Source organism: Amblyraja radiata, chromosome 27 (assembly GCF_010909765.2).
Source record: "Amblyraja radiata isolate CabotCenter1 chromosome 27, sAmbRad1.1.pri, whole genome shotgun sequence".
Taxonomy (NCBI): Eukaryota; Metazoa; Chordata; class Chondrichthyes; order Rajiformes; family Rajidae; genus Amblyraja; species Amblyraja radiata.
Window position 1 is genome coordinate 172,006 of NC_045982.1, and position 13,601 is coordinate 185,606.

Below are 13,601 nucleotides of genomic sequence, written 5' to 3' on the forward strand. Positions count from 1 at the left end.
GGTCACCTCTGTGTGGAGCCAATGGAAATGGGCAAATTCTTCAATTAGTATTTCTCTGTATTTACCGAGGAGAAAGACAGCAGGTCGGAGGAACTTGGGGCAGTCAATGGAAGTGTCTTGAGAGCAGTCAGTGTTACGGTCGAAGAGGCACTGAAGGTACTATTGTGTATGAAGGTAGGCAAATCTCCAGAGCCTGATCAAATGTATCCGAGGACATTGTAGGACACTGGAGAGGAAATTGTGGGAGCCCTGGTTGAAATTTCCAGAAGACTGGAGGGTGGCAAAGATTCAGATTCAGATTCAATTTTAATTGTCATTGTCAGTGTACAGTACAGAGACAACAAAATGCATTTAGCATCTCCCTGGAAGAGCGACATAACAAATGATTTGAATAAATAATAATAAGTGTCCGGAGGGGGGGGGGTGATTGGCAGTCACCGAGGTACGTTGTTGAGTAGAGTGACAGCCGCCGGGAAGAAGCTGTTCCTGGACCTGCTGGTTCGGCAACGGAGAGACCTGTAGCGCCTCCCGGATGGTAGGAGGGTAAACAGTCCATGGTTGGGGTGAGAGCAGTCCTTGGCGATGCTGAGCGCCCTCCGCAGACAACGCTTGCTTTGGACAGACTCAATGGAGGGGAGCGAGGAACCGGTGATGCGTTGGGCAATTTTCACCACCCTCTGCAATGCCTTCCGGTCGGAGACAGAGCAGTTGCCATACCATACTGTGATGCAGTTGGTAAGGATGCTCTCGATGGTGCAGCGGTAGAAGTTCACCAGGATCTGAGGAGACAGATGGACCTTCTTCAGTCTCCTCAGGAAGAAGAGACGCTGGTGAGCCTTCTTGATCAGAGTTGAGATATTGTGGGTCTAAGAGAGGTCATCGGAGATGTTGACTCCCAGAAACCTGAAGCTAGAAACACGTTCCACCTCCGTCCCGTTAATGTGGATGGGGGTGTGGACTTGGACTTCCCTGGACTTCCTGAAGTCTACAATGAGCTCCTTGGTCTTCTTGGAGTTAAGGGCCAGGTTGTTGTCAGCGCACCATGCTGCTAAGTGCTGGACCTCCTCCCTGTAGGCCGACTCATCGTTGTTGCTGATGAGGCCAATCACCGTTGTATCATCTGCATACTTGATGATGGTGTTAGTACCATGTACAGGTGTGCAGTCATAGGTGAAGAGGGAGTAGAGGAGGGGGCTCAGCACACAGCCATGTGGAACGCCGGTGTTCAGGGTGAGGGTTGAAGAGGTGTGCTTGTCTAACCTAACAGACTGTGGTCTGTTGGTTAGAAAGTCCAGTATCCAGTTGCAGAGGGAGGGATCGATGCCCAGGTTACCGAGTTTGGTGATCAGTTTAGATGGTATAATGGTGTTGAATGCTGAGCTGTAATCGATGAACAGCATTCTTACGTAAGTGTCTCTGTTGTCGAGGTGGGAGAGGGCGGAGTGAAGTGCCGTTGAGATGGCATCCTCCGTACTCCTGTTCTTGCGGTAGGCAAACTGATAGGGATCCAGTGTGGGGGGTAGGCAGCTTTTGAGGTGTGCCAGGACCAGCCTCTCGAAGCACTTGGTGAGGATGGGGGTAAGTGCAACTGGGCGGAAGTCGTTGAGGCTTGCCGCAGTGGAGTGTTTTGGCACTGGCACGATGGAGGTGGTTTTAAGGCATGTGGGGACAACTGCTTGGGCAAGTGACAGGTTGAAGATGTCAGTCCAGACGTCTGTCAGCTGCGCAGCACAGGCCCTGAGCACGCGCCCGGGGATGCCGTCAGGGCCAGCAGCTTTACGTGCATTAGTCCTACTCAGTGCCTCTATTCAAGAACTGGAGGGAAAATGCTGGGAACTACAGGCCAGTGTGCTCGTCGGAAAGTTATTCAAGAGTATTCTGAGGGATAGGATATATCAGCTGATTAGGGATAGTCAGCATGGTTTTGTCTCACGTCTGATTGAGTTATTTGAAGACTTGACCAAAAAGGTCGATGAGGAAAGAGCTGTAGATGTATACATGGACTTCAGTAAAGCATTTGACAGGGTTCTGCATGGTAGGCTGCTCTGGAGGAAATAGATCCAAGGAGAGATAGCTGAATGGATAGAAATTTGGCTTTATGGAAGGAAGCAGAGGGTGATGGTGGAAGGTTGGTGTGCTTAGGATTGCCAACTTTCTCACTATCAAATAAGGGACAAAAGGTCAAAATAAAGGACAACTTCCCGATGGCAATTCGTTGACCGACTCGGCCGTGGCTGGGTGAATGATGAGTTAGCCCGGGTGCTGGAATGCACACAAAGCCCAGCCGGTGGGCCAGCTGAGGAGTTTAGGCCCAGGGGCGTGCGACGTCGCATGCAAAGTCCGGCGCCCCATCCAACTCATGAACTGATAATCGGCCATGAGAACGAGGGGTGGTGGTGTCGGCGGTAAACAAAGGTCCGATGGTCAGACAGCTGGCCAGGCTGCCGACCGACCGACGGGGACACGGGCGAGGCGCTGCTGCTGCATTCCATGGGCTGCACTACGTCGGGACGGGTGAGGCAGGGCCGGATGCGGGGCTCCGACCCGACAGTTCCCTCGACCCGAGTAGTAACAGTCAAATACGGGACAAGGGCGGTCCTGTATGGGACAAACCAATTTAGCCCAATATACGGGATGTCCCGGCTAATACGGGACAGTTGGCAACCCTAGGTGTGCTTCAGGGTTCAGTGCTGGGCCCATTACTGTTTGTCATCCATATCAATAATTTGGATGAGAATATACAGGGTAAGATTAGCAAGTTTGCTGATGATACAAAAGTGGGTGGTTTTGCAGATAGTGAAGATGGTTGTGAAAAATTGCAGCAGGGTCTTGATCGATTGGCCAGGTGGGCGGAGGAATAGTTGATGGAATTTAACACAGAGAAATGTGAGCTGTTGCATTTTGGGAAGTCTAAACTAGTCAGGACCTACACCGTGAACGGTAGGGCTCTGGGACGTGTTGTAGAGCAAAGGTATCTATGAATGCAGGTGCATGGTTCCTTGAACGTCGAGTCGCAGGTGGATAAGGTAGTCAAAAAGGCTTTTGGCACATTGGCCTTCATCAGCCAGAGTATTGAGTACAGAAGTTGGGAGGTCATGTTGCAGTTGTATAAGACGTTGGTGAGGCCGCATTTAGAATATTGTGTTCAATTCTGGGCACCATGTTATAGGAAAGATGTTGTCAAGCTGGAAAGGGTTCAGAGAAGACTTACGAGGATGTTGCCAGGACTAGAGGAGCAGAGCTGTAGGGAAAGATTGAGTAGGCTGGGACTCTATCCCTTGGAGCGCAGGAGGATGACAGGTGATCTTATAGAGGTGTATCAAATCATGAGAGGAATAGATCAGATAGATGCACAGAGTCTCTGCCCAGAGTAGGGGAATCAAGGACCAGAGAACATAGGTTTAAGGGAAAAGATTTAATAGGAATCTGAGGGGTAACTTTTTCATAGAAAGGATGGTGGATGTATGGAACAAGCTGCCAGAGGAGGTAGATGAGGTAGGGACTATCGTAATGTTTAAGAAACAATTAAACAGGTACATAGATAGGACGGGTTTAGAGGGATTGCAGGCGGGTGGGACTAGTGTTGCAGGGATATGTTTGCCGGTGTGGACAAGTTGGACAGAAGAAGTCCAGAGACTGAAGATCCTTTAGTGTGAAGGAGGGTCTCGACCCAAAACATCACCCATTCCTGTTCTTCAGTGATGCTGCCTGTCCCACTGAGTTACTCCAGCTTATTGTGTCTATCTTCACATTTAACAAATTACATCTTGTCCATGCTGTTTACCCTATGGAAGACCAGTGAATATTAGGAAATTTTAATCTCCCACTAATACTATTAATATTCTTACAACTATTTGCAATCTCCCTACACACCTGCCCTTCTAATACCTGATGGCTATTGGGAGACCTATAATCTAACCCATCAAAGTGGTTATTCCATTCCAGTTTCACTGGACGATCCCACAAGAATGTATTTTCTGACCAATGTACTTGTCGCTGAACAAAGAGGCTACCCCACCTCTTCTCATAACCCTGGAACATTGAGCTACCAGTCCGGTCATTCTCACCGTGAAGATATCAATGTGCAAAATTAGAGCAAGTGGTATTGGGGGTAGGATATTGACATGGATAGAGAGCTGGTTGGCAGACATAAAGCAAAAAATAGGAATTAACGGGTCCTTTTCAGAATGGCAGGCAGTGACTAGTGGGGTGTCATAAGGCTCAGCGCTTGTACCCCAGTTATTTACAATATATATTAACAAATTAGACACAGGAATTAAATGTGACATCTCCACGTTTGCAGATGACACAAAGTTGGGTGGCAGTGTGAACTGCGAGGAGGATGCTATGAGGCTGCAGGGTGACTTGTATAGGTTGGGTGAGTGGGCAGATGCATGGCAGATGCAGTATAATCTGGATAAATGTGAGGTTATCCACTTTGGTGGCAAGAACAAGAATTATTATCTGAATGGTGTCATATTAGGGGTTGTGCAAGAAGACCTGGGTGTACTTATTCATCAGTCACTGAAAGTAAGCATGCAGGTACAGCAGGCAGTGAAGAAAGCTAATGGCATGTTGACCTTCATTGCGAGAGGATTTGATAAGGTCCTACTGCAGTTGTAAAGGGCCCTGGTGAGACCTGGAATATTGTGTGCAATTTTGGTCTCCTAATTTGAGGAAGAATAATATTGCTATTGAGGCAGTCACGGTGGCGCAGCGGTCGAGTTGCTGCCTTACAGCAAAATGCAGCGCCAGAGACCCGGGTTCGATTACGACTATGGATGCTGTCTGTATGGAGTTTGCACGTTCTCCCCGTGATCTGTGTGGGTTTTCTCCGAGATCTTCGGTTTCCTCGCACACTCCAAAGATGTACAGGTTTGTAGGTTAATTGACTTGATAAATGTAAAAATTGCCCAGTATAAAATTGTCCAGTGCTGAGTGATGTTCTATCTAGAGCTTTTCAGTGATCCAGATCCAGATCCAGATCCAGGCAGTGCAACGTTCCCGTTAATTCCCGGGATGGTGGGACTGACATATGATGAAAGAATGGGTCGACTGGGCTTGTATTCACTGGAATTTAGAAGGATGAGAAGGCATCTTATGGAAACATAAAATTCTTAAGGGATTGGACAGGCTGGATGCAGGAAAAATGTTCCCAATGTTGGGGGATTCCAGAACCAGGGGCCACAGTTTAAGAATAAGAGGTCGGTCATTTAGGACTGAGATGAGGAAAAACTTTTTCACCCAGAGAGTTGCGAATTTGTGGAATTCTCTGCCACAGACGGCGGTGGAGGCCGATTCACTGGATGTTTTCAAGTTAGATTTAGCTCTGAGGGCTAACGGAGTCAGGGATATGGGGGAGAAGCAGGAACGGGGTATTGATTGTGGATGATCAGCCAATGGTCACATGATCAGCCAATGGTCACATGATCAGCCAATGGCCACATGATCAGCCAATGGTCACATGATCAGCCAATGGTGGACCCACAGCCCCATTTATATCAACGGGTCGATGGTTGAAAGGGTCAAGAACTTCAAATTCCTGGGGGTGCACATCTCTGAAGATCTTTCCTGGTCCGAGAACACTAACGCAATTATCAAAAAAGCTCATCAGCGCCTCTACTTCCTGAGAAGATTACGGAGAGTCGGATTGTCAAGGAAGTCTCTCTCTAACTTCTACAGGTGCACAGTCGAGAGCATGCTGACCGGTTGCATCGTGGCTTGGTTCGGAAATTTGAGCGCCCTGGAGAGGAAAAGACTACAAAAAGTAGTAAACACTGCCCAGTCCATCATCGGCTCTGACCTTCCTTCCATCGAGGGGATTTATCGCAGTCGCTGCCTCAAAAAGGCTGGTAGTATCATCAAAGACCCACACCATCCTGGCCACACACTCATCTCCCTGCTACCTTCAGGTAGAAGGTACAGGAGCCTGAAGACTACAACAACCAGGTTCAGGAATAGCTACTTCCCCTCAGCCATCAGGCTATTAAACCTGGCTCGGACAAAACTCTGATTATTAGCAACCACTTTCTGTTATTTGCACTACCAGTTTATTTATTCATGTGTGTATATATTTATATCATGGTATATGGACACATTTATCTGTTTTGTAGTAAATGCCTACTATTTTCTGTGTGCTTAAGCAAAGCAAGAATTTCATTGTCCTATACAGGGACACATGACAATAAAACTCACTTGAACTTGAACTTGAACTTGGTCACATGATCAGCCAATGGCCACCAAAGATCTTATAGCAGAGGCTCCTCTATGATCTTTGATGGCCACAGTGAATGGCGGCGCTCAAAGATCCTATAGTGGAGCAAGATAGCTTACTCCTGCGAAATGCAATGGTCTGACGTGTAGTAGCTATGGAGGGGATTTTTTCCCGCCCATTTTAGTAACCGGAGCCAACCCGACCCGACTCGCAGTGTAATCAATGTGGCGGGGCAACAGTTTGTGTGTGTGATATAGGGTTAGATTCATAATTCTGTCAGTTCATACTTCTGTTAATTCTTGTCAAGAATAAAATTTGACTCTGGTAATTGTCTTTTTTAATGTTTTTTAAATCATTTCTTTTTAAATGGCTCACAAGCAGTGTTTGAGTTGATTTTGTAGTAACCGGAACCTACCCGACCCGACTCGCAAAATAATTAACATTGCGGGGGAAGAGTTTTTGTGCGTGATATAGGGTTAGATTCATAATTCTGTTCCTTCATAATTCTGTTAATTCTTGTTAAAGAATAAAATGTTTATAAGCACACACACTCTGCATCAAAAAATCCCAGAGTATTATAAAGGACATTTCCCACCCCGGACACTCCCTGTTTGAACTGTTGCCGTCAGGCAGACGGTACAGATCTACAAGGACAAGGACAAACAGACTTAAAAACTGTTTTTACTTCACTGCTATAAAGGCACTAAATGTAGCCGCCAAGGAACACGGGGCGATACATACTAAGGGACTGTGGTACACTGTGAAATCGACAGAAGGATGTAGGGTTGGGTGTTTATGCGTGCTATTTTCATGATATTTATTTTAGTTGTTTATCTTTTTTTAATATTTTACCTTATATGTATCGTTAGCTTTTAGAAATGTTTGAATGGTGCAGACTGGCTGACATTTTTAAATTTCGTTGTACATGGTTTATGTTACAATGACAATAAAGAAACTATTCTATTCTATACATGAATGTGATATAAATGTATATAATCATATAACACACACAATTATATTTCTTCTGATTTTTATATCCAATGATGAACTTTATTTCAGACTAGACAAGGGAAATTAAATAAGAAAAATTGTAAACCTCCCCGCAACTTCATACACACTAGGCCCTATCCCCCCCCCCCCCCCCCCCCCCCCCCCCCCCCCATGCCCATATGCCCCTCTCCCCGGGCCCCCCCCCCCCCCCCGCGCCCCGGGCCCCACCCCCCCCCCCCCCCGGGCCACACCCCCCCTCTCCCCGGGCCACACACCCCCTCTCCCCGGGCCACACACCCCCTCTCCCCGGGCCCCACACCCCCTCTCCCCGGGCCACACACCCTCTCCCCTCTCCCCGCCCAAGTCAAAGACCAAAGCGAAGATACGGGAGCGGAGACGGAAGTAAAGATCCGATCTTTGGCCGGAAACAAGATGGCGGAGGCTGGTTGCTAAAATGGCGGCTATAATCACCCATGACCGTAACTACACGTTTGCGTGAGAGTCGGCCATCTTGCTCTGCTATAGGAGGGTTAACGGAGTCAGGGACAGGGTATTGATCGTGGATGCTCAGCCATTGGCCACGGTGAATGGCGGTGCTGGCCCAAAGGGGCCGAGTGGCCTCCTCCTGCGGGCCGGGGTCAGGGGTCAGGGGTCGAGTCCGGGCGGAAGTGCCCGTTGTCCGGGTGCGATTGTGACGCAGCATCGCGCCGTCGGATCGGTCGACGTCAGGAGGATGCGCCGTGACGTCCATTCACTTCCGTCGCCCAACTGGAAATTCCGGAGAAAACTCAGCGGCCGCTCGGTGGTGGGAACCGGGGCCTGTGGTCTGTGGGGGCCGTGGGGTGTGGGGTGGGTGGGGTACACGGGGACTGTGGTACACGGGGTCTGTGGTACACGGGGACACACGGGGTCTGTGGTCTGTGGGGGCCGTGGGGTGTGGGGTGGGGTACACGGGGACTGTGGTACACCGGGACACATGGGGTCTATGGTACACGGGGACACACGGGGTATGTGGTACACGGGGACTGGTACACGGGGACACACGGGGTCTGTGGTACACGGGGACACACACGGACGGTGGTACACGGGGACTGTGGTACACGGGGACACACGGGGTCTGTGGTACACCGGGACACACGGGGACTGGTACACGGGGACTGTGGTACACGGGGACTGTGGTCTGTGGGGGCCGTGGGGTGGGGTACACGGGGACTGGCACACGGGGACTGTGGTACACCGGGACACATGGGGTCTATGGTACACGGGGACTGTGGGGTGTGGTACACGGAGACACACGGGGACTGTGGTACACGGGGACTGTGGTACACGGGGCCACACGGGGACTGTGGTACACGGGGACTGTGGTACACGGGGACACATGGGGTCTGTGGTACACCGGGACACACGGGGACTGGTACACGGGGACTGTGGTACACGGGGACTGTGGTCTGTGGGGGCCGTGGGGTGGGGTACACGGGGACTGGTACACGGGGACTGTGGTACACCGGGACACATGGGGTCTATGGTACACGGGGACTGTGGTACACGGGGACACACGGGGTATGTGGTACACGGGGACACACGGGGACTGTGGTCTGTGGGGTGTGGGGTGGGGTACACGGGGACTGGTACACGGGGACTGTGGAGGCTGTGGGGTGGTACACGGGGACTGTGGTACACGGGGACTGTGGGGTGTGGGGGCCGTGGGGTGGGGTACACGGGGGGTGTGGGGTACACGGGGACTGTGGGGTGGGGTACACGGGGACTGTGGTACACGGGGACACACGGGGACTGTGGTACACGGGGACACACGGGGTCTGTGGTACACGGGGACACACGGGGTCTGTGGTACACGGGGACACACGGGTCTGTGGTACACGGGGACACACGGGGTCTGTGGTACACGGGGACACACGGGGACTGTGGTACACGGGGACACACGGGGTCTGTGGTACACCGGGACACACGGGGACTGGTACACGGGGACTGTGGTACACGGGGACTGGGGTGTGGTACACGGAGACACACGGGGACTGTGGTACACGGGGACTGTGGTACACGGGGCCACACGGGGACTGTGGTACACGGGGACACACGGGGACTGTGGTACACGGGGACACATGGGGTCTGTGGTACACCGGGACACACGGGGACTGGTACACGGGGACTGTGGTACACGGGGACTGTGGTACACGGGGTCTGTGGTACACGGGGACACACGGGGTCTGTGGTACACGGGGACACACGGGGTCTGTGGTACACGGGGACTGGTACACGGGGACTGTGTGTGGTGTGGTACACGGGGACTGGTACACGGGGACTGTGGTCTGTGGGGGCTGTGGACTGTGGTACACGGGGACACACGGGGACTGTGGTACACGGGGACACATGGGGTCTGTGGTACACCGGGACACACGGGGACTGGTACACGGGGACACACGGGGACTGTGGTACACGGGGTCTGTGGTACACGGGGACACACGGGGTCTGTGGTACACCGGGACACACGGGGACTGGTACACGGGGACTGTGGTACACGGGGACACACGGGGACTGTGGTACACGGGGACTGGTACACGGGGACACACGGGGACTGTGGTACACGGGGACTGTGGTACACGGGGTCTGTGGTACACGGGGACTGTGGTACACGGGGACTGTGGTACTCGGGGGGACACGGGGACTGTGGTACACGGGGACACACGGGGACTGTGGTACACGGGGTCTGTGGTACACGGGGACACAAGGAGACTGGTACACGGGGACTGTGGTACACGGGGACTGTGGTCTGTGGGGGCTGTGGTACACGGGGACACACGGGGACTGTGGTACACGGGGACACACTGGGACTGGGGGCTGTGGTACACGGGGACTGTGGTCTGTGGAGGCTGTGGGGTGGTACACGGGGACTGTGGGCTGTGGTACACGGGGACTGTGGGCTGTGGTACACGGGGACTGTGGTCTGGGGGCTGTGGGGTGGTACACGGGGACTGAGGGCTGTGGTACACGGGGACTGGGCTGTGGTACACGGGGAGTGGGGACAGACGGGGATACACGGGGTCTGTGGTACACGGGGACTGTGGTCTGTGGAGGCTGTGGGGTGGTACACGGGGACTGTGGGCTGTGGTACACGGGGACTGTGGTACACGGGGACTGTGGGCTGTGGTACACAGGGACTGTGGTCTGGGGGCTGTGGGGTGGTACACGGGGACACACGGGGACTGAGGGCTGTGGTACACGGGGACTGTGGGCTGTGGTACACGGGGACACACGGGGAGTGGGGACAGACGGGGACACACGGGGTCTGTGGTACACGGGGACACACGGGGGCTGTGGTACACGGGGACTGGGGACATTGTGGGGCTGTGGTACACGGGAACTGGGGACATACGGGGACACGTGGGGGCTGTGGTACACGGGGACACACGGGGTCTGTGGGGCTGTGGTACATGGGGCCTGTGGGGCTGTGGTACACGGGGACTGGGGACACACGGGGTCTGTGGGGCTGTGGTACATGGGATCTGTGGGGCTGTGGTACACGGGGACTGGGGACACACGGGGTCTGTGGGGCTGTGGTACACGGGGTCTGTGGTACACGGGGACTGGGGACACACGGGGACAGTGGTACACGGGGTCTGTGGGCTGTGGTACACGGGGTCTGTTGTACACGGGGAGCGGGGACACACGGGGGTCTGGGGCTGTGGTACACGGGGTCTGTGGGGCTGTGGTACACGGGGACTGGTACACAAGGACACGGGGACTGTGGTACACGGGGTCTGTGGTACACGGGGACACATGGGTACTGGGGACCCGGGGAGTGGGGGGACACGGGGAGTGGGGACACACGGGGAGTGGGGACACACGGGGACTGGGGACACACGGGGACTGTGGTACACGGGGACTGTGGTACACGGGGACTGGGGGGACACGGGGTCTGTGGTACACGGGTACTGGGGACACAGGGAGTGGGGACACACGGGGACTGGTACACGGGGTCTGGGCTGTGGTACACAGGTACACGGGGTCTGTGATACACGGGGAGCGGGGACACACGAGGTCTGGGGCTGTGGTACACGGGGGCTGTGGTACACGGGGACGTGGGGACTGGTACACGTGGTCTGTGGTACACGGGTACTGGGGACACGGGGAGTGGGGACACACGGGGACTGGGGACACGGGGAGTGGGGACACACGGGGGCTGTGGTACACGGGGAGCGGGGACACGGGCACACACGGGGTCTGGGGGAGCGGGGACTGGGGTCACACGGGGTCTGGGGGAGCGGGGACACACGGGTACACGGGGAGTGGGGACACACAGGGACTGGGGACGCATGGGGTCGGGGACACGGGGTCTGGGGGAGCGGGGACTGTGGTACACGGGGAGCGGGGACACAGGGTCTGGGGGAGCGGGGACGGGACACGGGGAGCGGGGACTGGTACACGGGGAGCGGGGACACGGTGTCTGGGGGAACGGGGTCTGGGGGAGCGAGGACGCGGGGACTGGGGAGCGGGGACACGGGGGGGGAGCGGGGCCGCTCGTAGGTGTCGGGAGCCGGCGGGTGAACGGGGACGGTCACTGGACCGGTTGGGCTGTTGCTCGGCGCCGGGTGACTGACTCTATTTGTGCCTTTCAGGAACATCACACGACCGCGGGTTTCTCGGCTTCCGTTCCTTTTCGTTCCTTCTTGTCTACAACCATCTTCATTTTATCGGTAAAGTTGTGTAAATATTCTCAACAGTAACAGCACAAGACGGTCTGAAGAAGACCCGAGAAAATAGACAATAGGTGCAGGAGTAGGCCATTCGGCCCTTCGAGCCCGCACCGCCATTCAATGTGATCATGGCTGATCATCCACAATCAGTACCCCGTTCCTTCCTTTTCCCCATATCCCCTGACTCCGCTATCTTCAAGAGCCCTATCTAGCTCTCTCTTGAAATCATCCAGAGACCTGCCTCCACCGCCCTCTGAGGCAGAGAATTCCACAGACTCACAACTCTCTGTGAGAAAAAGTGTTTCCTCGTCTCTGTTCTAAATGGCTTATGCCTTATTCTTAAACTGTGGCCCCTGGTTCTGGACTCCCCCAACATCGGGAACATGTTTCCTGCCTCTAGTGTGTCCAAACCCTTAACAATCTTATATGTTTCAATGAGATTCCCTCTCTTCCTTCTAAACTCCAGAGTGTACAAGCCCAGCCACTCCATTCTCGCAAATGACAGTCCCGCCGTCCCGGGAATTAACCTTGTAAATCTACGCTGCATTCCCTCAATAGCAAGAATGTCCTTCCTCAAATTAGGGGACCAAAACTCCACACAATACTCCAGGTGTAGTCTCACTAGGGCTCTGTACAACTGCAGAAGGACCTCTTTGCTCCTATATTCGATTCCTCTTGTTGTAAAGGCCAACATGCCATTCGCTTTCTTCACTGCCTGCTTTACCTGCATGCTTACTTTCATAGACTGATGTACAAGGACACCCAGATCCCGTTGTACTTCCCCTTTTCCCAACTTGACGCCATTTAGATAGTAATCTGCCTTCCTGTTTTTGCTACCAAAGTGGATAACCTCACATTTATCCGCATTAAACTTCATCTGCCATGCATCTGCCCACTCCCCCAACCTGTCCAAGTCATCCTGCATTCTTTTAGCATCCTCCTCACAGTTCACACTGCTACCCAGCTTTGTGTCATCTGCAAATTTGCTAATGTTACTTTGAATCCCTTCATCCAAATCATTGATGTATATTGTAAATTGCAGCGGTCCCAGCACCGAGCCTTGCGGTACTGCCTGCCATTCTGAAAGGGACCCGTTAATCCCTCTTCTTTGTTTCCTGTCTGCCAATCCATGTCAGCACTCTACCCCCCAATACCATGTGCCCTAATTTTGCCCACTAATCTCCTATGTGGGACCTTATCAAATGCTTCCTGAAGGTCCAGGTACACTACACCCACTGGCTCTCCCTTGTCCATTTTCCTAGTTACATCTTCAAAAAATTCCAGGAGATTAGTCAAGCATGGTTTCCCCTTCGTAAATCCATGCTGACTCGGACCGATCCTGTTACTGCTATCCAAATGTTCGACTATCTCATCTTTTATAATTGACTCCAGCATCTTCCCCACCACCGATGTCAGGCTAACTGGTCTATAATTCCCTGTTTTCTCTCTCCCGCCTTTCTTAAAAAGTGGGATAACATTAGCTACCCTCCAATCCACAGGAACTGATCCTGAGTCTATAGAACATTGGAAAATTATCACCAATGCGTCCACAATTTATAGAGCCACTTCCTTAAGTACCCTGGGATGCAGACCATCAGGCCCTGGGGATTTATCAGCCTCCCGTCCCATCAGTCTATCCAACACCATTTCCTGCTTAATGTGGATTTCCTTCAGTTCCTCCGTCA

General features: G+C 53.1%; 2 protein-coding genes across 2 annotated transcripts in view; one reads left to right on the forward strand and one right to left on the reverse strand.

Moving 5' to 3' along the window:
- The first annotated feature begins 7,842 nt into the window (after positions 1-7,842).
- Positions 7,843-13,601, forward strand: part of txlna (taxilin alpha) — a 35,023-nt gene continuing 29,264 nt past the window's right edge. Inside the window, exons 1-2 of the mRNA XM_033044799.1 lie at positions 7,843-8,009; positions 11,839-11,916. The gene's annotated coding sequence lies outside the window, so the exon portion shown is untranslated. The remainder of the gene's footprint in view (positions 8,010-11,838; positions 11,917-13,601) is intronic.
- LOC116988199 (extensin-like) lies at positions 7,850-8,719 on the reverse strand. Its single transcript, XM_033044749.1, has one exon. It carries the CDS (start codon positions 8,717-8,719, stop codon positions 7,850-7,852), a length of 870 nt encoding a protein of 289 aa, XP_032900640.1.